This window comes from Apaloderma vittatum, unplaced genomic scaffold (genome assembly GCF_000703405.1).
Source record: "Apaloderma vittatum isolate BGI_N311 unplaced genomic scaffold, ASM70340v1 scaffold5242, whole genome shotgun sequence".
Taxonomy (NCBI): Eukaryota; Metazoa; Chordata; class Aves; order Trogoniformes; family Trogonidae; genus Apaloderma; species Apaloderma vittatum.
The window spans coordinates 25,653-52,343 of NW_009701750.1; the positions used below are offsets into that span (position 1 = coordinate 25,653).

At 44.9% G+C, this 26,691-nt stretch overlaps 2 protein-coding genes across 2 annotated transcripts in view; one reads left to right on the forward strand and one right to left on the reverse strand.

Moving 5' to 3' along the window:
• Window positions 1-11,977, forward strand: part of WDFY2 (WD repeat and FYVE domain containing 2) — a gene marked incomplete at its 5' end in the record, with an annotated part of 32,912 nt that extends 20,935 nt beyond the window's left edge. The window contains 8 exons of the mRNA XM_009879253.1: window positions 6-39; window positions 2,859-2,971; window positions 3,881-4,007; window positions 5,821-5,926; window positions 8,895-8,996; window positions 10,377-10,507; window positions 10,844-10,952; window positions 11,602-11,977. Coding sequence (XP_009877555.1) covers window positions 6-39; window positions 2,859-2,971; window positions 3,881-4,007; window positions 5,821-5,926; window positions 8,895-8,996; window positions 10,377-10,507; window positions 10,844-10,952; window positions 11,602-11,631 — 752 coding nt within the window. The remainder of the gene's footprint in view (window positions 1-5; window positions 40-2,858; window positions 2,972-3,880; window positions 4,008-5,820; window positions 5,927-8,894; window positions 8,997-10,376; window positions 10,508-10,843; window positions 10,953-11,601) is intronic.
• A 10,432-nt stretch (window positions 11,978-22,409) lies between these two features.
• Window positions 22,410-26,691, reverse strand: part of DHRS12 (dehydrogenase/reductase (SDR family) member 12) — a gene marked incomplete at its 5' end in the record, with an annotated part of 30,229 nt that continues 25,947 nt past the window's right edge. Inside the window, 2 exons of the mRNA XM_009879254.1 lie at window positions 22,410-22,537; window positions 25,075-25,212. Of these exons, the coding sequence (XP_009877556.1) occupies window positions 22,410-22,537; window positions 25,075-25,212 (266 nt within the window). The remainder of the gene's footprint in view (window positions 22,538-25,074; window positions 25,213-26,691) is intronic.

The following is a 26,691-nucleotide window of genomic DNA, read 5'->3' on the forward strand; positions in this document are numbered from 1 at the left end:
GGGAGGGTACCGCACCAGCGCCGGCGCCTGTGGCCTGCAGTATCCTTTGCTGAGCACTTGGGTTTATTTCTGCTCTTCAGCACTCAAACGGCCCTTTCAGCTGATTTTTTTCCTAGCTGTCCTCCAAATTTTGAGCCTCTACAGATTCAATGCTTTGTGAGAGAAACTGTTATTTAAAGCCAATTTAGAAAACTGTCTGTACTCCCTGCTTTGTCTCCTTAATGCATGGTGGCATATTTAGGTCTAAGCATTTTTGAGCAAAACAGTGGGTAATCTGCAACCTATTGTGGTCTGCTATTGTCATAAATATGGACAAGGCCTTCATTTAAACATGCAGCACACACTTCCTTCCAAGAATTAACAGTAGCAAAGTAGGTCGATGATCAAGTCAGCATGCCTGTGTGTATGCAGGGTAAAAATTAGATGACTAACGTAAAAATGAGTACTTGTCCTTCAGTCTGGAACAGCCCACCATGTATTGGGAATTTGGGTTAACTAAAAAGTAAATGGCTCCAGAAATGGCACTCAAGTGGCTTATTCACCTAGAGCTGCCCCAGCTGCCTGACTATAAAAGAAATATTAATTCAGCTTTATTGCAAATTAGAAGGGAAGTGGGAAAGTATGAGCTCTTAGACTGAAACCAGGGGTTAGCATAAACAGACTTTTTAGTGTCCCATAGCATACATGGTATCGGTGATGTGTGTTTTCCTAGTTCGTGGGAAGTGAGACTGACTCAGAATTACTGTCTGGCCATGGGCTTGCTTTATATTATCTGGTCATTCAGCCAATCTAAATGACATAAAGACTGAACTGAATTTTTGATTAAAAGATAAATACTTTTGAAAGTGTGATGCAGGAGTTTGCCCTGTATTTTCTAAATCTCTCTCTAGAGAACAGACCATTTCAAGTGATTCAGAATTTTGGAGGTCACTTCAATTTGGGTCATCAGATCATGCTAGTGGAGGGCAGGAGAAGGGAGACTCATTCAGAAATATTGCAAAAAGGTTGGCAGAACCAGGAATGTGTTTTTTTCCCTCAATGTCCTGTGTGCATAAAATCAGTGTTAAGCAGTCTCTCCTTAAATACACAGTATAGACTCTGAATGTGGAATTAAATTGAATTAAGAGGTCAGAATCTGTCCAGTTAGGTGGTTCCAGTAGGTAGTTGAATGTAGGTTCAGATTTCATTCGGTTCAGAATACGATGTGTGATGCGCCTGATGTAGCTCGCGCTTCCCCAGTAAAAACAATACATAAAACAATACCCTTTTGTTGTATTTGTAAACATAACTATACTGAAGCAGCAATGTGGTGGGTTGTCCCTGGCTGGACACCAGGTGCCCACAAAAGCTGCTCTATCAAACCCCTTGTTAGCTGGACAGGAGAGAGAAAATGTAGAATCATAGAATCATTAAGGTTGGACCTCTAAGATCATCTAGTCCAACGGTTTACCCAACACTACCATGACCACTAAACCATGTCCCAGAGTTCCACATCTACATGATTTTTGAACACTTCCAGGATGGCAACTCCACCACTTCCCTGGGCAGCCTGTTCCGATATAGTGAAAGGCTCATGGGTCAAGGACAGGGAGATGAGACAGCAATTACCATCATGAGCTAAACAGGCTCAACTTGGGATATTAGTTTAATTTTTTATCAATCAAATCAGAGCAGGATAATGAGAAATAAAAGGAAATCTTACAAAGACCTTCCTCTCACTCTTCTTTTAATCCTATGCTTAACTTCACTCTTGTTTTTCTCTACCCCTCCCTACCAGCAGCGCAGTGGACAGGGAATGGGGGTTGTGGTTGATTCCTCACACGTTGTCTCCGCAGCTCAGGGAGAGGACTCCTCAAATTTTCCCTCCTCCAATGTGAGGTCCCTGCCATGGGAGACAGTCCTCCCTGAACTTCTCCCATGTGAGTTCTTTGTGAACTACTGCAGCGTGCATCCCTTCCATGGGGTGCAGTCCATCAGAAACAGACTGCTCCAACGTGGACACGCCTCAAGGTCACAAGTCCTGCCAGCAAACTTGCTCCATTGTGGGCTCCTCTGTCCATGGGTTCACAGGTCCTGCCAGGAGCCTGCGCCAGTACAGCCCTGGCGTGGATTCCTCCACAGACTGCAGTGTAGCTATCTGCTTCACCATGGACCTCCATGGCCTGCAGGCGGACAGCCTGTCTCACCATGGTCTTCACCATGGGCTGCAAGGGAATCTCTTCTCTGTCACATGTAGCCCCTCCGCTCCCTCCTTCTTCACTGACCTTAGTGTTTGCAGAGTTGCTTCTTTCACATATTTTCATCCTCTCTTCTGGTTGCTGTTTCCCAGCAGTTTTTCCACCTTCTTAAATACGTTATGACAGAGGCACTACCACCATCACTGATGGGCTTGGACTTGGCGAGTAGCAGATCTGTCTCTGAGCTGGCTGGCGTGGGCTGTATCACACACAGGGGAATCTTCTAGTATGTTCTCACAGAAGTCACCCCTTTAGCACCCCTGCTACCAAAATTTGGCCACTCAAATGCCACCAGAAAACTAGTAATAGTTATTTTGTATAATTTTGGGAAGGGAAAGACAATGGCAAAGGTCTACCTCGAAGAAGTTTCCTATCAAAACCACAAATTGAGTTCTCTGGAGTAGTCTCATTTTTTCTCACTCTTTGGTTTACTCGAGCAGGCTGCACTATTAATATGAATAGATATGAGCTTGATGCCTAAAAATACACTCTGAATGCCTCCTTGAGACTGGGATGCTGTTCATGAGGTTGCAGTATATTTGTGTTAAAAGATTTAACGAGTCATGAAAGGAATGCAAAGCTTGTATAAGCAACATATTTTCCTCAGCATTTATCCGTCAGATTTGATGTGGAAACCCGGCATGTGTTTGTTGGTGATCATTCTGGGCAAGTGACCATACTCAAGCTAGAGCAAGAGTCCTGCAGCCTCGTTACAACATTTAAGGGTCACACAGGTAAGGCCTCAGGCAGAGACCCAATCTGGTTCTTCAGCTGTGCTCAGCGTCATGATGGTTTGACTCATGTGAAACACGGATAACTTGTGTCAGTGCATAGCATGGAAGGGACACAGACCTTTAAATGTCACTGCAGCTGAGGAAAATTTATTCTTTATTGGTAAAAACAAGAGCTATCAGACTTCTGGTCAGAAAACTATGGCAGAAAATGCTGCGATCAGTACCTGTTAATCAAAGTGCAGTGGGACTAGAATGAGCTGTGGTAGTTCTGGGAGGGAATAGGATGCTCTTCAAGGAAAGATCCGTGCTGGTAGACATTTTTTCCAGACTGAGATAGGCACATCTTGGAGGCACTAAGTGCTTATTTCACTGCTGGGCCTTGTGCCCCATCACACTTTAAAACCAGCAACCCTGGGATGTGATCCTGATATCCAACAGAAGAAACGGTGGTCATTCCTCAGCATTTTCTCTCCCTATCCCTTCTCTCTGATAATGCAAATAGCTCAATCATGAGGTAGCACAAGGTAGTTTAGTCCTTATGCTGGGATACTGTGAAGATACCTGTAATACTTCACACTTCCTTCTCTTTTGTAATCCCCTGGGAATGATGGAGATGAAAAGCTGTGTAGTCACACCGTGACTGTCCTTCTAACATGCTTTACTGCTCAGTGGATTCACCCATGTGAGCGGCAGCAGAGTCCTCTGCCCACAGAAGAGCAGTTGGGGTTTCAGCAGGTTTTCTAAGCTGTTTTCAACTCGCAAGCACAGTGGCTGCATGGCCTTTGCTAGAGAGACCTGCATTTTAATCACCGTTTCTCTGTATTTTTTTAGTGTATTTACTTTCCCATCTACTTTCCCGTCTTCCACTTTCTGTAATGAAATGACTGTTGTGTGCATCTCCTGTTTCAGGTGGTGTCACTGCTCTCTGTTGGGACCCAATACAGCGAGTTTTATTCTCAGGCAGTTCTGATCATTCCATTATAATGTGGGATATTGGAGGAAGAAAAGGAACAGCCATCGAGCTGCAAGGACATAAGTACGTTCAAAGCCCTTCCTCCTGCTTTTATGGGAGATAAGCTAAAGGCAGAAACCATATCTGGAAAAAAAACAGCCTCAAGCTTTTATGTGTGACTCTCTGTGGTCCATATACAACTGGAATAAGTTGCTTATAGTAAGTTTTTCAGCATTGGGCCCACAGGCCGGTTTGAGAGTCTGCAAAGGGCGGTGAAGGAAAGCACATTATCTATAGTCCTGAAGGTGTTACGCTGGTAGTTGCGTCTTTGTTGGAAAGGGGAGGGTCCCCTAACGAGAATGGCTTCAGGTAAATTTTTGCTTTTTGGGTGTCAAGGTCTTTCCTTCCCCTAGGGGGAGCATCAGGCTTGGACAATTGATCCCTTTTTTCTCCACGCTAACTTTTTTCTGTGCCGCTGTACCTACAGCCTGAAATCTAAGTTGTGTGCTTTACCCATAGGGTCCTTCACCATCTCCTCCATGCAAAGAGACTTTGTCTTTGCCCGTACAGGCCTCACATTTGCATAGCGATAGTAGATGTCTTAGAAGAAGAGTAAGCCTGTTCTGGGTGTTGAGTAGAGATGGAATGGCTCTATCTGCAATGACCTCCTCGCCTTTTAACACTGGCAATGCAGCAAATTAGTTTCCGGCCTGGAGAGACAAAATCCCATGGTGGTTTTAGTCTAACAGTTTCCTACCTGTTCATACATTTCTTTTGAGTGACACTGCACTTTGCTGAGTGATTTGGATGCCACTGGGATTTCAGAGCACTGCAGAGCTGTTGCCAAAATTCCCAGATCACCCTTGTACCCTGCTAATGGTGCTTGCTAATGCACCGTTGCTAGATTAATTTCTCTGGAAATTAATTCTCCTAATACAAAGTTAGTGTCTGGATCTTAGTTGATGGCATAGCTGCTGGCTGCACCATACAGCAGCGAGTCCTGGTTCTAATGACAACAGGGACTAAGAAATGTTTCACCTGATGGTGCCACTGGTGTTGGCAGGTGGGCTCTGTGGAGGCAGCTCTGTGGTACCAAACTGTCCTGTGGACGTGAGCATGAAAGTCCTCTGGGTAGATGAGACCAGTGGTGGTAGCAAAGAAAAGCAAATGTTGTGGGTTATTTCCAGTCAGTGTATGCTCAGTTGCTGTCTCTTCGTAACTTTGCATTTTTCGTAAAAGTATTGTGTGCTCTTTGGTTCCCAGGTTGTAAATAACTTGAGATGAGGCCTGGTTTTCTGTCTTTTATGAAGGAATGAGCAGAGCTCTGGGGGTTTAAGCCGAATTATTTGTCCCATGGTGTTTTTCCCTTAAAATAAGAACCAGAAGCACCTAAACGTTCTACTGTACTAAACTGTTCCTACGACTTCTCAGGGTGATTCCTGTATTATTTTTTAAACTCTCTGTGCTTGTTAGTGCTAAAATGAAATCTTCAGTAGTTCCTCAGTGCTTCATTCCTAGATGTTGTAGAGATTTACAAAAACAAAGCTGTTACTGACTTTTTGACGAGAAGGAACGCTACTGGGGCTATGGTAATGGATCCAGGCGTGCCTTCAGAGACGCCTGGAGCTGCAGCTCTGTTCAGGCTTCCCTGTGCAAGCTGGGAGCTTCTATCCCAGCAACAGCAAAAACAGTTATCCAGACAGGGTTTTGCTTTTGAGGATGCTGTCCAGATGAGCAACACTGGTTCTGGTCCCATCTGGGGACCGATGGATGCCATGTACAGTGAGGGGGTGAAAGGAAACACATGGGTAGTTTGTACTGATTTATGGTATGTTCTACACTTACTTGTATACTGGCCATAGATGGTCGATTGCTAACTGTCTTATTTTCTTTTCAGTGATAAAGTTCAGTCTCTCTCCTATGCTCACCACACTCGGCAGCTCATCTCCTGTGGTGCAGATGGGGGAATCGTCGTTTGGAACATGGATGTTGAGAGGCAGGAGGTAGATGCTCAGTTCATGTCAGTTTGTTCTGGAACAGTCTTGAGAAGAAGAGGCCTTTCTAAAATGTGCAACTTTCAACCTGAACAAAATCATTCCAGGCTTTAAAAATGTTTTTGGACATGCTCCAGTTGTTATACAGCAATTTTGCTGTGCCTTTGATAATATGGTACAGGGGAAATTGTCTGGCAGAAAACGTGTATTAAGGAGGCTGCTAAATGGCTCTTACCCTTTACGTTACTGCTCTGAAAGATGTCCTCTGAGGCGGGTACTGTGAGATGCTCTGCTTTGTTTTTCAGCACATCATGAGAAATATTATCACTTCAGAAGTAAATGGATGGATTGATAATTATTAGGGGTTTTTAAGAAAACAAAACAAGAAAGCTCTTTGTCGCCTCTGGAAACCTACAACCCAGATATTTTTTCCTATTCTTGCTAAAAAGACATTTAACTGGTGCTCCAATCTCACCCGCTACTCGGTCTCGTTTCCCTTCAGTGTAACCATGATGGGTAAACGATGACTTTGCCAATCCAGACAGTAAGGTTTCACCCACGCGCTCCTAATTGCTTTTGTGCTGCGCAGCCGATAAATGTAAAGCGGGTGCGAAAACGCACCCCGGGTCTTTGGCGCTGTGGGAGCAGCCTCCGCTCGGCAATTTCTGAGACCTGACTCAGAGCGAGGGAGCGAGCGCTGCGCGGAGTGACTCAGGCGTCAGCCCTGCTTGGTGGCAAATCCTGGTAAGATGAGTCACGGCAAACCTCCACCCTGTTCCCGAAACGGGTTGGCCTGGGCAAGGCTTTTGCCAGTGGGGGTTTTCCCCAGCTTTGCTGGATCTCAAGGGTTTTGGCCTCCCCAGGTTGCGTACGTTTCTCTGGAGCAAGGAGGAAAGCTAAGTGGAAAATTGGATTTAAAAAAACCCTACTGAAATAGGCCTAGCCAGGAAGCTCCTTTTTTATTGTGAATTAGCATTCCAGTTGGTTCTCTTTAATTGCTAATCTAATGGCCAATTATGTCATCAGCTCCAAAAGTGAAACCAAAGCAGAGCAGCTTCTTCCTTCCCAGCAGAGGTTTCCTTTTTGCTGCAACTCAAACATCCAGAAATGAAAACTTTTACTTATTTGCTGCCTTCTACATGCTACAGTAAGGATTAAGGGTGGCTTGTCACAACCCAGGCAGAAATGCTGTGAGAAGGCTGGTTTAAAAAGTGGAGGAGAAATATAATTAGCTAAATGAGGGCTTGGCAGCAGGTGCTAGTGACTGCACTGCTTTCTCTGACTACGGCTATGTGGGCTTGTTCTTGTTCTAGTAGAACAACAGGGTGTTCGTGGTGCTAAACCACTCCTGAAACATAAACCTTTGAGACTTTTAATAGTGAACCTTGGGTTGGGGTCCTAAGAGCATTCTCTTCTGGATTTTGGCTTTGGTATTTTTGCCCTTATTGAAGGGTTTTCTCCATGTGATGTGTGCTCAGTACTCACTTTGATGCTGTCAAATTTCCCCACATCTGAGATTGCATTAGAGTGAATTAAGCCAACTTAGCCCTTGATTTTTAATTTTAATCTCCTTTTTAAAAAAGCTGTTATGAAGAGATCTGAAAGATGCTAAAAGCTGTATTTCTGTTTGACTACAAAGCAGTTACTTATCACATGCAAAATTTCTTCTTTGTGTTCAGATGCTCGAGAGGTTAAAAGCTATACAGGCAGATGTAAATCTGCAGGCATTACACAGAAAAACTATTGTGGTTAGAAAACCCGAAGATTTACCCCAGCAGAATGAGCTGCCTTCAGAGTAACTGGGAGAAGAAGCTGAAGGAGGCGGTTGCTTTATTTCTAGGGGTCAGAGCTATCCTGGGCGCTGATAGTTTCCATCAGCCTTACCTTACCTTTGCCAAGCTTTTATATTGTTTTTAATTCTCAGTCTCAGATGTGCTCCTTGCCATTTTACATTGCAGCAGTGAGAAGCCGGTGGCTCTAATAAGATGACCACAGTTTGCTAATAGCACTTCCTCGCAGAGTATTAAAGAGTATTAAGTGTTAGGGTCAGGAACAAAGACTCTTTCTTAGTCTCACATTCCCCAGAAGGTTTATCACCGTGTCCCCCAGCACCTCGGTGTTGGGGGACCCAAATGTAGGGGAGAAGATCCACTGCCCCCTCCAAGCACGCCTCTCCTGCTTCAGGCAGATTGTGAGCTCTTTCAGGATCCGGCAAGTCTCGCTTCCCTACAGGGTGTCTGATCCATGCTACTCTGCACTGCAAAACCTGGCTGAAGGAGAGAGAAGTTCCTGTAATATTTTATTTCTTTTGTTTAAATCTTCTTATCTACTTCATCTCCAGCATGAGTGCAAGGTTACATGCTGTATTGCAAAGTAGAAGACCTCCCTTCCTTTGTCCCTCTGGAAAAACAGGGGTAAAAGCTGGTTTGGGTCTTAGGCTTGTTTTTTCACCCCTGTGTGTGATTTGTAGCACAGATACCTCTGACAGCATGAATGCCTCTTGTAATATTAAAGGCAGAAGGAACTAATTAAAACAAACAACCCCACAGTGATATTTCAGATACTTTTCCCTCCCCTCCAGATGAGTAGCTCGGCTATTGGAAATATTAATTGCCCCCAGTTCCCACCAGAGGCAATAGCAGATGGTAAATGCTGCCCAGGCAGGACAGAATATTTTTATATGCTTAATTTCAAACTTGGAGAGATGGGGGAGGCTTGTTTGTTCCTAGGTTATTTTTATGGTCATATAATCAAACTCTGCTTCATGTTTGGGTGAGAAGTGTTCCTCCCTTGTCCTTCAAGGCTCACAGCTGAGCAAAAAAACATTCCAGGGAACAGTCGAAGTGGCATCTTGTGAAAATGGGTGTTTTTAATCAAATTTAATGGGCCCAATACATCTTTCTTGTCCTGTCTCTAGTTTTTCTGTTTGTTGCTCACTCCCACTTTGCCTTTTTTTGTGTATGCGTGTGTGTTGCAGACCCCCGAGTGGCTAGATAGTGACTCCTGTCAAAAATGTGACCAGCCTTTCTTCTGGAACTTCAAGCAAATGTGGGACAGTAAGAAAATAGGCCTCAGGCAGGTTTGTATGTGTCCTTTGGTGCTGTGCTAACATGGTGGGATTAGGCTTTTCTCTCATAATAGATCATGGTTACCTTTTTTCTTCTAAAACCTTGAGAACTTGCACTTTGTTCTTCCACTGAGTGCTCGATAGTGGGACAGTGGGCTCCCTGCTGGTGAGGTTTGGGTTTGTGGTTGAGAAGAACACACTTATTTTTCCTTCTGTTTTTTGTTGTTGTTGTTGTTCTGTTTGTTTGTTTGTTTTCAGCTAGTCGCAATAGCAAATGCATGTAATAGGCCTTGGGCTGAGGAAATTGTTTTGGGGCCTTCCATGGCTTTAGCCCTGTGGGATTTTGCTTATTGTTAGTTGAATGTGTTGTAGAAAGAAATTTGCAGCTGATTTTTGGAGACTGTGCTGGAACCAAAGCTGTTTTCAATGAGTTTGGGTAAACATCTGTAACTGCTCAGGCTGTGTTGGAAAAATGGCTTTCTGGTCTGCTTGGAACACGCTGCCACGTTTTCCTGCCCAGCAGGAGAGGGCTGTGGATCGCTGACTTTTGAGAGAGGGGCATAAAAACGCTGAGAGGGATGTTCTCATGGGGCTCAGAGAAGTCAGGTGTATGGGGCTCTCTTACACAGCCCGTGGAAAACATGAGGTGAGTGGCATCAAAATGCAGAAACACTCGTGGTTCTGGGGCTGGAAATGGCCAAAGGATTTGACCGAGATGATTAGGTGGTAGATGTTTATACTTAGAGGCTGGAATGGGACTCCAGAATGACACTGCGCTAATGTCGCACTGTCCTACCATGACCTGGAGATGTCCTGATGTGTCACTTGCTGCTGAGTGGTGGTGTCATCCCCTACCGCCCCCAAAATGAGACTCCCAGGGACAGGGGTAACTGTAGCTCGCAGCCCTGCAGCAGATGCCTGGCTGACTGGGACACATCTCCTGGGTTTTTTGTCCTGTCCTCTGTCTCTAGCTGTGCTAATGAAAATGTAACACTGGTTACACTCAGTGTAGAAGCCCTGACCCACATCTACGTCCACGGATGCCAACTGGTGGAGGCAGCGATGGTTTAGTGGGCGTTGTGCGGCATCACTCTGGAGCTTGAGAGAGGGAGCCTGGGTAGTCCTTCATCTGCCACTTCCAGTGTCCTTACTAGTGATCAGCTTCTGCTTGCCCTAGGTAGTGTAGGAGGGGATAAAACTAAGATTTATTTATTTTTCCCTCATTTATTCTGAAGTCCTTGCCTGTCTTCCTTCATCTTCCCTGGAATTCACTTTCCTGTCTGCTGCAGCCTCGGCTGGGTCTTGCTGGAGTGAGATGGTAGAGCCAGCGGGACCCGAGCAGTGATCTGGCTTTGTGGCTGAAGATGTCTTTCCGCATGTTGTCTCCTACAGCATCACTGCCGGAAGTGTGGGAAAGCCGTGTGCGGCAAGTGCAGCTCCAAGCGCTCCTCCATCCCGCTGATGGGGTTTGAGTTCGAAGTGAGGGTCTGCGACAGCTGCCACGAGTCCATAACGGATGAAGAGTAAGCATGGACACTAAGCCTAGCTGGCGTTGGAGTGGGGCAAAACTCCTGCATCTGGGAGGGCCTGGGTGGGTGTGAGGTTCTGCGAGGGAGCAGCCCAGTGGTCCCTGCGCTCCTGCGGCAAAATAAGCCTCTGTGGTGCCTGCCAAACTGGGAGGGGTAGGGAAGCTTCCACCCCTGCTCCTCTTGTGGTGGAAAGGTCTCAAAGTGGAGCTTATGGAGAGGTTGCCGAGTTAATGACTTCAAGCAGCATTTAAATACTTCCTTGATACAGAACATTTTGGGGGAAAATCCTGCAGTCACAGTCTTTGCTGATTTTTGGATTTCCTTCTTCAGGCGGGCGCCCACTGCTACTTTCCACGACAGTAAGCACAACATCGTTCACGTACATTTTGATGCCACCAGGGGATGGCTGTTGACCTCAGGGACAGACAAGATTATTAAGGTAGGAGCAAGGGGCTCACTTTAGCTCCTTTATTTTATTTCCCCTTCCTCTCCTGTATGTTCTACCTGCATTCTTCTGCCCAGAGACTTCTCACTGATGGACTTCTGTCCAAGGAGGCAGAAGACCAGGGAGGTCTTAGTCTGTGAAATTATTGCCTGAAGGGGCCAGGACAAGTGCTCACTGTAGTTTCTCCTTTGGGACGACAAACTGTATTTCAACTTGGTGAATCTCAAGTTGCATGGCTAGCAAAGAAATAGCTGAAATAATGAAAAAGGTCATAACAAAGCTTGAATAATGGAAAAAAAAAACAACGCAACCTTGACAATGTGCTATGACTATGCTAATCATTCAAGTTACCAGCAGAGTGGGATTTTTGTTTTGGTTCCTGTGAAGGCCAGCTACAAACCGGGCTCATAAGGGGAAGCATAGTGACATGCAGAATGTCACTTTCTCAGCCTTTGCCAGTCTGACACGAGTGCTGGAAAATGAAATAAAACTTTTTCAGGCCTGCTGCATCCACCTTTAACTATGTAGCCTCTCTTATGCGAAAAAAAACAGAAAAAGGTGCAAATTATTTAGGGACAATATACTAGATTTTATAATCTTTTACCATTACTTACCATGTTTTTTTATTTTATTGTATTACCAGTTGTGGGATATGACACCAGTAGTGTCTTGATGGTACATCAGTGGAACTTGAAAGGTGGTATTTACAGAAGAAACAGTTTTCCTAACCCTATCATACTGCAGAAGATAGATAACGCTGGGTGCATACGGCAGATGAGAAAGGAACTAATGCGTTTACAACGATTTTACATCCTCTGCTTGATCAAGGCTGAGCATTTGCACGAAGACTCTTTCCACTTATTCTCAAAATACACAAGAAGGTATTTTTTTAACTAACAGTTTGTACAATCTGACTTTGGTTGTCTTGAGTTTGTTTGGGGAATCCATGCGTGGTGCAATTTTTAGTTTTTATATTTCACTATGTCAAGATACTTGCTGCTTTGTATGGAGGGTTCTTGGGTTGTGTCCTACCGCGTGAGTTTTCGTATCGACATACCGGAAAAGGCAATCGGCTCTCCCTGCGGCAAGTACCTGTTGATTTGGGATGTTTCTTCTGACCGTGATCTCTTCAGTGGAGGAATTCCAGGTGTGGTGTTGCATGTTCTCTGGGTGCATCCCTGAGGAGCTGATGGGCTACTGCAATTCCTAAAAGGGCTCTACCATCTGCCTGTCTGAGCGGACATCACCCAGAGAGTACTGTATTGGTTTCTAGGAGCTAAAATCCAGGTTCCTGCCTCTTTCCTTGCTGCACAAGTCGAAAAACCAAGGGGCTGGGTTGCTTAGCAACTAATTTCTACAAAAGCTGAAATAGTTTTCCAGCTCAGAGCATTATGAGGAGCACACAGACCTGTTTGAGTTTGATGAAGCTGACAGGCTGATTCAACAACAGGAACTTCTGGGGAGCATGTGTGGGGGGCAAGGAAGGACAGATCTAAAACTGGTCTAGGTCTGAAAAGTCTGGTTTACCTCTACCTCTACCTTGCGCACCAACATTTCAGCATCTATACCTGTCTGTGTTGTTGAAGATGAATTTGATTTTCCTGTTTTCCATATAGTTAGTCATATTTATTTTTTAAAATGCTGATGTTTTTTAATTAATTTCCTCTACGGACCAGAAACTGATATTGCTGAATGAAGCCCATTGTCCTGTTGTCATATTTTATGGTTTCTTTTAAAAATAAAAAGTATTTTAAAACCTGGATCGATCCAAATTAGCTTTTTGGAAGGACTTTGCCAAGGTGAATAAACAAAAAAGTGCCCCTTTTCCCAAAGAGATCTTCTCTGAAGAGTGAGCTCTGTTCCTTTAATCTGTTTCACATTTTAGCACACTATTGCTGATGTGTTTCAAAGAAACTGGTGCAGAGAGTAGAATTGCAGAGCAGACCTGGGGCTTTCCTGTATCTCCTGTTTGGAGCAGACCTCGTGCTCTGTAGCTGCTGCAACAGCCTGTCAGTGATGCTCAGCCTTGTCCCATTTTGGACTTTTCCTCCCTAAAATGGTGGAGACCACGATATTTACCACTACCGAGCACGTTGCTGCTTAGAGAAGCTTTTGTGGGTTTTCTTGAGTGATAATGCCAAAAGGAAATAAAGCTTCTCCTTTGTCTGCCCAGCAGTAATTCACTTGTGAGGGAACAAAAAGGTTGACACAATCCAGGGCGTTAATTCCAGACCGGTGAGCTGCTGCAGTAAGGGGTGAGTGGACTTTGGTGTGCGTGTCAGAGGACTGTGACCTATTTTCAGGGAAAATTCTCTTTTCAAACATCCTATAAACTGTGCTTCATCATTTTGCAATCATGTTCTCTGAAATGATGCCACCTTGGCTTTCCTGTTGTTGGTTCCCCTAGAGGCAGCATATTTTAAAATGTAACTCACATAGTACTAAAAAAAGTTCTTTTTCCAGCTTGTGTGTTGATTGTTTTCTGTGTCCTCCCACTTTGTCTCCTGGAAGCCAGATGCTTGTTTCCTCTTGGAAGGCTTTTCATTACACCTTGTGCATGTTTTCCGATGATTGAAGTGATCTTGGCTGACGAAGCTATGCAAGATGAGCAAGTTGCCTGCCAGTATTTCATTCCAGCTGGAGAAGATGTACGAAATTTTGCCAGATTACGCTGTCCCACGTTACCTTGGGCTCAGGGCCTTCTGTCCAAAGACCCAACTTGCTTTGCTGTGCAGAGTATCTCTTATGGTAGCAGAAACATGGGAGCACCAAAGTAAACTTGAATTGCTGCTCAGCCCTCTGTTCCTGAGGAGATGTAGTGGTTGCCACAAACCTGGGGCTCCAGCGTGAATTGTCCTTACACTGGTGGAGCGGTGGAGTCAGCGAGGTGAGGATCTGCCCCTGGGCCAACACGTTGTCCTTTTGAATGTGTAATGTTCAAACAAAGATGAGGAACTGACTCCAAAGAAGGCTAAATGTGGGAGCAGAGTTGTGTTTGGAGTGCTCTACAGTAAACTCTTGGCCACATCCCCCCCTTTCTTTTCCAAGGAGTTGTGGTTTCAGCATTGCTTATGGATGGATGTTGGGCATACAGATGCATTTTGCGCAATGTCCCTTGCTGTTCTTTCTGACTGAACTACCTGCAACGTTCTCTGAATTTATGCTGAACATCCCATTATCTTGCAGTCTCAGGCCAAAATGGTCTGGGCTTAGAAAATGCCCTAAGCTGCAAGTGAAGCTGAGAGGGAAAGGGAATGACTTTATATGACCTTAATATTGATAATGTAGAGATATGAAGGGAGAATAGGTGTCTCCTAATTCAAACAATAATTCCTTTACCTCCCAAAAGCAGCAAGAAGGATTTGACGCTGGGAGAGTTAAAATGCCTGCCTGCCTGTCCTGCGATTTTAGGATAATAATCCCAGTTTCTGCGGCTTTCTAGGTCTGCACAAAAAGACACCACTGTTTCCCAGTCCTTTTCTTTCCATTTTAGTTGCTGAATAACAAATCTGAGCTATTCTTATGAATTGCATTATTGTGGGGGGAAGGGGATCTTTTGGTAGTGATGTAAAACTATGCAGCACCCCTGACACGCAGCCCCCACTCTCCAACAAAGCAGAGTCCGCTTTCCCCAGGGCGGCCGAAGCGCAGCAGCGGGCTTTGAGCGCTGCCTCCCGCTGTGCCGAGGGGCATACGAACAATGCCGGCCTTCCTCTGCTCTTCACCTTCAGAAAAACTGATTTTCATTTCTCTCTTAGCTGGTGTTCTCTCGGGGGAAGAAATAGTCTTCTTGAGAGCATCCCTTTGCCATTCTTGGCTTTAAAATGAGCGGTATCCGTACCAGTTATGCAGGTGACCAGGCAGACACTGGTCACATTGTTACACCTGAGCAGCTGACTTGAGCCACTTGTGTTCTGGGTGGCTGAAGGAAGATCAAGCTGAGCCCCAAACTTCAGTCTTTTTAAGCTGAAAATACTTAAGCAAAGAGAAAAGTATGTGGGCAAGTGCTTGCAATGATGGTCCTCCTGCCTGCAGGAGACCAGCATCGTGGTTGAGGCAGGGTAGTACATAGGGCTAAAGGTCAGCCGGCGTAACAGAGAATAATCTGGAACGGTGACATTTGTGTGCTCAGCTGTTGGCACTCTTGTCTGCAGATCCTCTTTAGGAGGAGAGCCCAAGTGACATCCCCACCTCATCCTCTTGAACTTGAGGCCATCACCTGAATGTCAGCACGTTGACTCTTGGCACGTCAGAAGCGACAGCAGCGCTTTGCCCGCGAGGGTGGCGTTCCTATCTCCGCTTCTCGGAAAAGGAGGGATGTGTTCTCTCCGCGTGGGGTTGGTTGCTGATAAGAAGGTGGATGGCTGGATGCACAAAAGTGATTGTGCATGATCCAAAAAAGATGGGGGCAGGAAATCACTTTATGCCTGCTGAGGAAATGACTGTTAGGAATATGTAACCTTTTTTTCCCAACTGTGTCCAGTTCTGGGCTCCTCAGTACAAGAGAGATAAAGTTGCTGGATAAAGTCCAGCAAAGGACCACTAAAAATGACAAATGTACTAGAGCATCTCTCCTGTGAGGAAAGTCTGGGAGAGCTGGGACTCTTCAGCCTAAAAAAAAGAAGGGTCAGAGGGATCTGATCAATATATGTAAATAACTGAAGGGAAGGTGAAAAGAGGACAGAGCAGGCTCTTTCCAGTGGTGCCCAGTGACAGGACCAGAGGCAATGGACACAAGCTCAATCAGGAGGTTCCCTCTGACCATCAGGAAACATTTTGCACTGTGAGGGTGACCAAGCACTGGTGCAGAATGCCCAGATTTGTGGGTTCTCCATCCTTGGAGATACTCAGAAGCTGTGTGGACATGGTCCTGGGCAACTGGCATTAGGTGGCCTTGCCTGGGCATGGGGAAGCTGGACCAGATGACCTCCAGAGGTCCCTTCCAAGCTCAACCATTTTGTGATTTGAAGTCCACTTAACGTCTGCATCTACTGCATGGGTTTGAAAATAAAAGATGTCTCTTTAATAAAATTTAAAGTACTAGGGCTACTAACATATTAGCAAAGGCTACATATGTCTCTCCTCACCGTTCCCAACAGGATTTGGCTAACAAGCACCACAATTCTGGTTTGTAGCACAAAGGAAGTAAGTCTACAATGTGTGGTTTTACAGGGCCGTGTCCTTTCCAGGAGACCACATGGAGCACATGGGATGTTTTCAATTAGGATTCAGAAGATTTTGTTTCCATATGCGACAGTAGTATGCAACAGTAACAACAAACTCAACCCTTTTGTTTTAGGATAAGGTGCTAAGTCCCTTCAGCATTGACCTCTTGTGTATTACTGAGGAAGAAACAAATTTTCTCTTCAAAATTGCATGCCAAGAATGTTAGAAAAAAGATCAAAAGCCAGTAGTATAGAAATGTTTACTCATCAGAACTGTACAAAACCAAGCCATGCCCTGTCTCAGCGCTGGAAGCCAACCAACAACCCTGGTCAAGATCCAGAAGCCACGAGTGCTATAGAGTCGTTTTAGTGGTGGGGTGGTAGATTGAGTAGATTTCTTGTTCATTGGTTTAATTGCCTGATAATACTTATCTACCTCAAGCAGTGCTGTGAGAAATGCATTAAAAATGGAAGCACTTCGACATTAAAATGATGGACAAGAGACAGGTCCCTGTTGAGATGGTGCAGAAGAGGTGTCAGGTTTTTAATGAAGATAGAGGTTTTGCCTCTCTGCAGTTATTTGTTCCCTAGATATTAAATCATCTGAATTTATTAAAAGGTTTGTCACCTTTGTACTTTCCAGCCTTTTTTAGACATTATTTTTCATCCCTATTCAACAAATTCAGCACCTTTGCAGATGCTAACCAAATACAAATACTAACCAGATACTTTGTAACAGGTCAGGACTTCCTTCACACAGGAAAAACTCATCACTAATGCCTCTAATTTGTCCCAGAAACATTTGGTGCGGTTGCCACCACCAAATAATCAAGAAAGTTTCAGGAAAAAAAAAAAGAGTGACACAAACTTGATTCACCTATGTTGTTGTCACTAGTTTCAGGTGTTAGTTTTCCAGGCTAAGCATTGCTTCTGACAGTACTTCGTGAGTTAAGTTCACCAGCATGATGCTGACCAGTATCTTGTGGGCTTTGTTGTCTTTCAGAATAAAGGGCTTTTACATTTTAAAAAATCTTACTGGCTTTCATTTGGGCCAGTGTTTTCCAGGAATAGTGCTCAGCAATTTGGCCATCTTTTCTGCTAATTGTGTAAGACTTTCCAGTTCCGTTCCATTATGCAAATAAGTGTCTCTAAGGTAACTGAATAAATTGTGCTAGTTTAACCCCGCTACATTAATTTCTATCATCTTCTGGCTATTACTTTTCTTTCTGTGTGTTGATTTGTAGTGAGGAATTGGGGTTATTGAGTTTTGACTGGAGCCGTTCATCTGCCCCTTCTGTGAGTTGGCATAAAACTGACAACTATTGTACGGGCACACAGGGTCATTCCTTTGCCATGACAAATTCTCACTCCAACCTCCCAGCAGCGGACGAGCAGCTAAAGGAACGAGGGTGCTTGAGCAGTGAATTAATTGTGTGATTTTCTGCTCCCTGCCGATTGTGGATTCTCAGTTGGAAAGTAAAGGAAAGATGCCCAAGAAGTTTTTTAACCATCAAGGAAAATGCCACTTCCTGGGAACTCCCTGAAGTTTGAGTGGTGCAGGTTTTAACCCATCTTCCTCTGTCCTAGCAACACTTTTGTCTGTGAAATGCCACCAGCACTGCTGGCACAGCAGTTTCTCGTGATGGCAGGCTCGAAACCACTTTTGGCCAGGCTGGCACTGTGTCTTCTTGAAAGTCTGCATGTTAGAGAGAACAAGCTCCCTTCACAGGAATACAGCAATTTTTCCTAACATTGATCTGACGGCTCCCTCTAGAGCGAAGAACATAAATACTGACCTACTTCACAAACAGAAGCACTTGGACTTGGTCACTTCTAGTCCCAGAAGTGGTTTTGCTCTCCGTTAGACTCTTTGCCTTTTCAATGCCTTTTCTCTCTCATCATCTGGATCTGTGCTGTGAGGATGACTGGAGGAATACAGAGTTTCCAAGTCATCTTGTTTGCATTTCTAAATTATCACCTGGAATCAGCCACCGGGTCTGCCCAAATGCCACCTCTCCCAACAAAACGAGAGCTGTAAGCCTGACGATAAACAAACAGGGAAATACTCTGAGCTGAGCCAGGAGAAATCTGAAGCTTCTTGCTACCATTCAAAGTGGCAGCAGGTCATTTCAAAAGACAGTGGGTGGATGTTGACCAGCACTGATTTTAGATAAAGCCAGATTTGGTGTCTTGACAAGAATCACAGAATTCTCAAGGTTGGAAGTGACCTTAAAGATCATCTCGTTCCAACCCCCCTGCCATGGGCAGGGACATCCCCCACTAGATCAGGCTGCTCAGAGCCCCATCCAGCCTGGCCTTAAAAACTTCCAGGGATGGGGCTTCCCCCCCCTCTGGGCAACCTGTGCCAGTGTCTCACCACCCTCATGGGGAAGAACTTCTTCCTAATGTCCAATCTGAACCGATCCATCTCTAGCTTCAATCCATTCCCTCTAGTCCTGTCATTACCCGACACCCTAAAAAGCCCCCCAGCAGCTTTCTTGTAGCCCCCTTGAGATGCTGGAAGCGCACAATAAGGTCTCCATGGAGCCTTCTTTTCTCGAGACTGAACAGCCCCAGACTGATCATCCTCGTGGCCCTTCTCTGGACACGCTCCAGCACGTCCGTCTCTTTCTTGTGCTGTGGGTTCCAGAACTGGATGCAGCACTCCAGGTGGGGTCTCACAAGAGTGGAGTAGAGGGGGAGAATCACCTCCCTTGACCTGCTGGCCTCATACCTCTTGATGCAGCCCAGGACATGATTGGCTTTCTGGGCTGCAAGTGCACACTGACGGCTCATGTTGAGCTTCTCCTGCACCAGCACCCCCAAGTCCTTTTCTTTAGAAGGGGCACTTTTTATTTTTTGCAAAGAGTGTGAGAGAGCAGCACACAAGGGGAATGTAAGAATGGTGTGAGCCAAAGGAACTTAGGGATTAAACATGTTTATAGCTGCCTCTCTCACTGGAGTCAATGACCGCCAGATTGTTCTCTGAAAGAATTGACTCCATGTTCACTCTCCACTTCCCGAGTTCAACATTGATTAATGAAAATTAGTGCTGCTTGTACTGCTGTGGCTTTAAAAAAATGCTCTGTCGTTCCAAACATACAATTAATGACTGAATTGAAAATTGAAATGTCTGGCCTGGGGCTGTGTCCCACCAAAATAAATAATAAATGTTTACACTGACTTCTTCGGCACTGACTTAAGTCAGTCTACATTGAAGAACTCCCCACTTTGAGCCCAGGCCGGGCGTGTTCAACATCCCACTTGGGTCTTGTTCAAGTGCAAGGAGTGTCCGTGCCTGCATCTTGTTCCCCGTGAGTGGAACAGTGTAAGTGCTGGAGAGTCAGGACAGCACAGAAGCTGGTGGGTATGCTGGGGCAAACACAAACAGTTGTTATTTTCAGTTCACTCCAAAATCGTGAGGTATATCTACGGGAATGCCCTGCTCCTCAAAGGCAGACAACTGTGTATATCTTTAATGAACCACACAGGTTGTTTTATATTAGTGTACAAAGAATAAACATGGCCCAGTAATGAAAACTGGGAGAAATGTGGTTTATAAAATTGACTATTACACCGACCTCCTAAAAGTTTCACCCACGACAGAGAAAAGTTTCAGCAGTCCCTGCATTCCTGACGTCAGACCCACTGCACTGTCGACGGGCCATGCCTTTCTCGCAGGATGTGGTCTGTGACAACATCCTCCCTCTCTGTGCAACATCCCCGAAGAAAAATGTGAAAGCCTTCAGCACGTGAATAACGAAACGACTGAATTCAGGGTCGCTCAAGCCTGAAAGCTGACACAAGAAGCCTTGGGCTGAGCATGGAAAGGGAAGGGCGGGAAGAGCAGCTGCTTGTGCTTCTCGGTCGCTCCTACAAACCAGCTGTGAAGTCCTTAGCGTGCGCCACTTTGCAAAATTTGTGCCAATTTCTCATAATCTGTCACTGGATGCCCTTTTTACCCCTAAAATTTTACAGGTGGCACTAAACATGCTTACAGGCAGGCAGAAGGCGTGCTGACCTGCACTAACGCAACACGTCTCGCCGGGTTTACAGCCACACGTCACACTTGCTCACGGGGAAAAGGGGCTGAAATAAAGTATCATAGGGACCATAAGACCGAAGTGCGGATTTTGTCTCTAATAGCTGTCCTGTGTTTTAATCCTTTTAAAATCACAAGTGCTCTTAAACCGTATTAGGTGGCTCTATTACACTGTGACCAAACTTGGATTAAAGTAGGTTTCATATCTTTGGCTTCATTTATAAGCTGTGACTAAAAATACGGGCTATTCAAATACATCAGTACAGCACGTGGACTAAAATTGATGTTTTATATATACATACATACATATAGTGGACTTTTGGTTATTGCTATGAACTAAGTACCATCATTAAATTTCTATACTGCAGAGCTGAGAAGCACCTTGACTGGAGTATTCAAGTATGCAAATGTTTTTATTAGCCTTGCAGCTACTCAGTGGAGCAATGTAGTTCCTATATGTGCTCCCAGCCACGCTCTTCTTTTCAGAAACTGCATTTAACAATTTGAACCATGTAAAACATTAATGCCAGACTTCTGGGAAATAAACGTCTGTACGAGCCTTGCTGTTGTCTTCTTTCACTGTAGAGCGAGAAGGAGTTAAGTTTCTAAAATGAAGCAATGGTTTGAATGCTGATCCAGCCTCTTCAGGAAGAGCCTGACTCGTCTCAGCACTGCTCCTCATGGGAAAACGTATTTCAGGGCCTCTCCAACAGTAAAGCCTTTATTTCCAAGGAGATTGACAATAGGCTGAAAAGAGAATTTTTCTTCTAAACTGATACTTAATAGGATGTCTTTGAATAATGAGTAAATGCCATCAGCCAGTAGGATATCTTTGGGGAAACTAAATTATTTAAAGCAGACATAATGAGTTCTCTGCCCATCAGCCACTGCAGAGAGCTCAAGAATGACAGTGTTATATTTGCTCTCTCTACATATTTATATAAATATATTTATACTGTCTTTTGTCCTACCACATTGGTCCCCAGCCACGTGTAACACAGCAGTGCAGCTTGGGCAGGTTCTGTTTGCTATCAAATACACTCAGTTCAGGAGAAAATGTGTTCCTGCCATTGTTACTGATAGTCTTGGCTTCTCAGTAAATCTGAAATATGCAAAAGAAAATGAATCTAAGCCAGTTTGTCTTCACCATCAATAGAAAGATGTAGGAATGTAGGTGTTGTTCCTTAAACTAGATCCAGTAAATCACTGTGAAAAAGCCTGTTTTCTCTCTACTGATTTACAGTGAGAATCCTGGTGAGTAATTCAAACGTTCACAGGTCAGGTAAGATGAAACCCATCCTCTGTGTCTGGAAATAAACAGTTCCAGGCAAAATACAACCCTCTCTTCAGAAGGCAGACTTCTCCCCTAAACCTTGTGTCCCTCAATGTTCCCTTCCCCCTCTTAATCCATTCGTAACGATAAAGCGATTCCCTTTGATCTTTCACAGCAATGGCAAGCAAGCAGGGCTTAGCATGTTATTTCTTTTCATGCCTAGAGTCATGCTGCCACTGCTCCGCTGGATCCAGCCCTTTCCAGGTGTGGGAAGTGCTGAAACCTCCTACTTCATGGTGTCTTGACATAAAAAGGATAATATTCAGCCCCAGCTCCATAAAGTAATGTGGAAGGCGTTTGGCAGCGGTCCTAAATTCTTGCCTTTTAAACGTGAGGAAGCAGATCCCTTCTGCATACCAGCATTGATTTATAGAAGCTGAAGGCTGTGAGGAGGAATCCTTCCACATTTAAACTAAGCAGGTGATGCAAGAGAGTTTCTGCATTCCATTTACAGGTTTGAGCCCAGTCACACACAGGGAAGGAAATCACCAACCTGTCAGATACAGTGGTTACATCGCTTAAAACATTTACTGCTTCTTTCCTAAGTTCTCCTCCAGGGCTCCTGCAGGTCTGCTCCTCTGCATTCCTCTATGCTGAGTGGTTTAAATGATGCTGGGTAACCTCACAAAGCCTTGGGGTTTATTTTAATGCCTCCCTTTTTTTTTGTTCTTTTTCCAGTTCCAAGAATACAACCTGACTGTGTCCTGAGACAGCAGGTGCAAATTCAGAATGGGAGAGACTCTCAGCAGCAGGAAAAAAAAAAAGTCACTGGCCCCCATGCTGAGAACACCTGAACACAATTTATTTTTAATGGGCCTGTGGCATCCTACTTCCCCTCAACAGCAGGTGCACTACAGTACTCTTACTGTGTAATTAGAAACTTTGTGGCTACGCTGTGCTAGCAGTGACACTTAAGTTCCTGAAGAAGCAGATTTAAACTTCTGGGAGAACTCTTCCAGCACCTCCATTAGCTTGTCTTCATCCTCTGGTGGACTGTGGGTGCTCGCCAGGGGTAAGTGTGTAGGGACTGGTTGCCTGTCTGGAAGACAAAATCAACCAATAAATAAATCCTTACAGGTATATCTGGCTACCTCTGCTAGCAGAAAGATTTTTTTTCTGCTAGGCCCTGTCCTGCCCAAACACACCTCATGGTCTTAGAGCCAGGAAACTTACCTTCCAGGTATCTTGTAGACAATGTTAGTCAAGCAGATCTTCAAGAACGGAAATAAAATTAATTTTATTTGTATTCTGGAACTAAAGTGATTGTCCTTTAGCACAAAGTGACTCTGGGGAGCAAGACCTCCTCTGCTAGGGATGATACAGGTAAAGGAAGGCCTTCTTGTGTAGTTACGTCTGCTCCCCGTCACTAACGCAACTCCCGCAGACAAAGAGCAATAACTGGAGACTGTTGTTGCAGGCAGAGTTGCTTTTGTAGCATGAGATGGGCTTTCTCCTTGCCTCCTGGATAATGTTTCCAGTGCTGCACAAACTCCCCAGCTGGGACTTCGTAGTCTGGATTATTTTCAATCTTGAAATGCTTACTTTCACCCTTAAAAATAATGGTTACATTCTAAATGCTAAAGAACTTAAGCGAGTTGCTCAGCTGCCATAAGTAAAGTGTATCCAACGTAAGATGTCTGACCAAATCTGCTCCATTTGATGCTTTGCTTGGTTTTCCAAATCTCATACTCCTCGCTCACTTTGTGTAAATACAGCTGTGTCACCATCTATTCTACAGGATTTTTCTCTCCAAAACCTTACGACGATGCTCTCAGGTGTCCATGACACAACTGCCAGAGCACCAGAGCAGTACTGTTAGTCTATTCACTAAGTCCAATGGCCACAGCAGCCAGCTAGGACTGAAAGCACAAGCTGTTACAACACTGGGCAGCAGATTTCCCTGAAAACCTACTGGGCTGCCATCAGGCTTCCCAGGGGAGCAGAGATGTTTGCTCTCTGAAGAGCAGATGTTGTAACTGGCTGCTCATGGAAAACTGAGGAGAGAGAAACACGCAGAGAAATGTTGCTTTCTCCATCACTGAATATGAACTGCTTCCTACCCAACCACAGTGCTTCCAGTAGCTTTTGCTTAAGTTCGGGAACAAAGTGTGAAAGCCAAGTGCAGCCTCACAGAGGAGATGCTTCTAGACTTTGGAAAGCAGGACTCTGTCAAGTATTTTTTATTCATTTCGTCAGATGCAGAGAATTCTGGTTGTACAAATCATGTTCTCACTTCCCATTTTTTTCCCTCGGGAGGAAAAACATGCTGGCTTTGTTTTGAACTCAAAGGGAGCAGAATCAAAGAGAACACAGGAAATGGAAGGAAGGTGTGACTGGTTCATGACATGGCCACCTAGAGCCAGAAGAGGAGTGTCTGTGATAAAGGGCTCCTGCACACAAAGTCCTTCACCTTAAAGGGCCTCAAGAGGGCCCAGACTAAGCTGTGGCTTCCAAAAGGTAGTAAGAGAGAGAAGTAACTGACTTCATCACTATTTGCTAAGTCTGGTAGACAGACACAGGACTTCTCTGCAGCTTCAAGAGCAGTCGTGCCAAGATCACAGCTCTCAAAAGTCAACAGCTAAGGAGCCAAGGAGTGTTCCCTGTTTACTAAAGCTGGGTGTAGAGAAACACCAAAGGCAAGAGCCTGGTGGAATTACGATCCAGAGAAAGAACAACTGAGAAGATGTTTCAGGATCAGAAGAAGGTGACAGAATTACGAAATAGGTAAAGCCTGCTTCTACAAAGAAGACTGGCCAGCTGAAAAAGATCTGCTCAAATATCTGTCAACCAATCCTGTGTGACTGTCTGGGAAGGGACAGAAGGGACAAAGTCAACTCAACTCCAGAAAAGCCTGAACTTGCTGCACGCTCTGCCTAGAAATTCAGGATCTGAGTGCCACATCCCACAAAAGCACTGGGCAACTGTAAGCAATTACTCTGAGCGCTTCCTCACTCCTTCTAGACTGACCTGCATCACCACTAAGACATCCATGTTTCCAGCTGCTCCTATGAAAATGCCGTGTCATCTTCCCGGGAGAAAACAAAGGCTCTGCCCTATTTTTCCATTCCCTATGCTTACAGCGACAAAAAAGTCACTGCACTCAAGTCGCTGCCCAGTGTTAGATAAAGAGGGAATTGGGAGTTTTAACCAGCATGGAACAGAAGAGCCTGTCAAAGAAAAGCCAGCCCCCTATGAGAAGGATCCTAGCTTCCCAGCATCATAAAAGATGCTGTTTGACTGCTGTGATTCACCTTGCCTTGGCATAGTCTTGCATACAGCTATTTTCATAAAAAAAATATATAAATTCCCCAATCCTCCCTAAGGAAATGCTTTGAAGTCTTTATCAGCTACTTTAGAAGACAAAAGCAGGAATGTAATAACTTAACACAGTCGTTCTCTGGTTGCACAACGCTCCCTTGAACCTTTAGCCTTGGAAGGATTATGAGAAATACTTTATCCTTTGAACAAGGGTTGCCTGGTCAAGCCTTCATCCCCTTCCAAGCCAGATGAGGATCCTACAGCTCAGGCAGCGAAGGGACCTCCGCTGCTAAGCTGCGTAAGACGCTCCCGCCTTACCTTGGAAGAACAAGCCACTCGGTAACTTTGTTGCTTCCGATGATACAGCCAACCACACAACAGTATCGGCTCCCTGGGCCTCTGTGCGCAGTGAATTCTTCATCTTCTGATAGAAATCCGGCATTGCTGATCTCACAGCTAGAAAAAATAACAATGGAATGGCAGCCTGCCACGCAAGGTATTTTTGATTTAAAAAGCAATCCAAAAGGCAGCTTAAAATTGCCATTGCGAGTGTAGGAGGAAGAGAAAGCATCTCCAGAGTTTATGAAAGAGAACAAGTATTTCCCCATAGCTAGGGGTACTGTGACCCATGGTAGAGCAGTGCTAAACTCCCAGGTGATCCACCAGTTGTTTGCTTGGGATGAATTACAGGGACAAAACTAGTAGGAGCTGAAAACAGGATCACTGAGAGGTTCCTGAGCCAATTCCATGCTAAACTGCGAAGAAGAAAGACAGGAAACTGAAATACCAAACACCAGGTATTTTTGAAGGATTCTGAGCTCTCATTTTTTGACCAGTTTTAGGGAACAAGTTGCAGCATTGTATTTAAAAACTGTATGGTGAAAAGTACCTAAACCAACTACAGAATTCATGTTTAAACTCTGGGGTTTTTCATGTTGTCCAACAGCTGATGATTGAAGGCCCATCCCCTGCAGCCTTTTATTTTTCAAGGTTCGAGAGTCCTTGAATTTTCAGGTGGGATACTTTTATGGTTCCTTAGGTCTGAAATCCACAAAGGACGTGCAAGAATAAATCTATTTTAAAGAAATAGAAATAGCAGGATATCTAGTTCAAAAGGGCAGTTTTCAAGCATAAAGCAAATTGGATAAATGCTTCTGTCATCAGAAGCAAATTAGGGAAACTGCCTTTTCCTGTTCCTAGAAAAGGCCTAGAGATCAGATTCCTAGTCTGGGTGTTAGGGGCTGGTAACATACTGAGGGATGCAACACGCATACTGCATAACCGATGCTGGCCTGCCTGCTGAGGCATGGCCACTGCAGAACAGCTGCAGCTCAAAGGGCTGTCTGGCCAAACACGCTGCTTCTCGAAGGCAGGAAATGTTCAGAGGGAAGAGGAGATGACCAGGGCTTGCATAATGGTGCATGCTCCACTTCCCTACATGCCCTTGCAAACTCTCAATGTTCTGCATGTTGGTACTTAGAGAGGTGGAAGCTGTGTGTTCAACAGTCCCACTACAAATGTAACTCAAAGGTTAGCTTAAAGCACCGTGGTTGGGCTGGGCATTTGTGTGGGACTGGAATCATTCATCACCCATTATTACTCTCTGGTTACACAGGGAGAGCAGCCATGGTGCAGAACAGAGCTACCGAGCAGGGTACAAAATGACTTCAAGCACTGATCTGAAGCCAAGAAATCACTGCACCCGTTGGAGAAATAGACTACAAAGTTTCATTTCTCTTTGCTTTTTGACCATATCAGGCCTGTATCAGGAATAGGGGGCCGGTTAGCTCAGTGGTTTGAGCAGTGGTGCTGGCAACAAGGACCAACACCGAGGTCATGGGTTCGATTCCCGCTCGGTCCCCATGTGTTGCCACGTCTAGTCGAGAGGTGGCGTCCCTGCCCAAAACAGGGAGGTTGGACTAGATGATCTCTAAG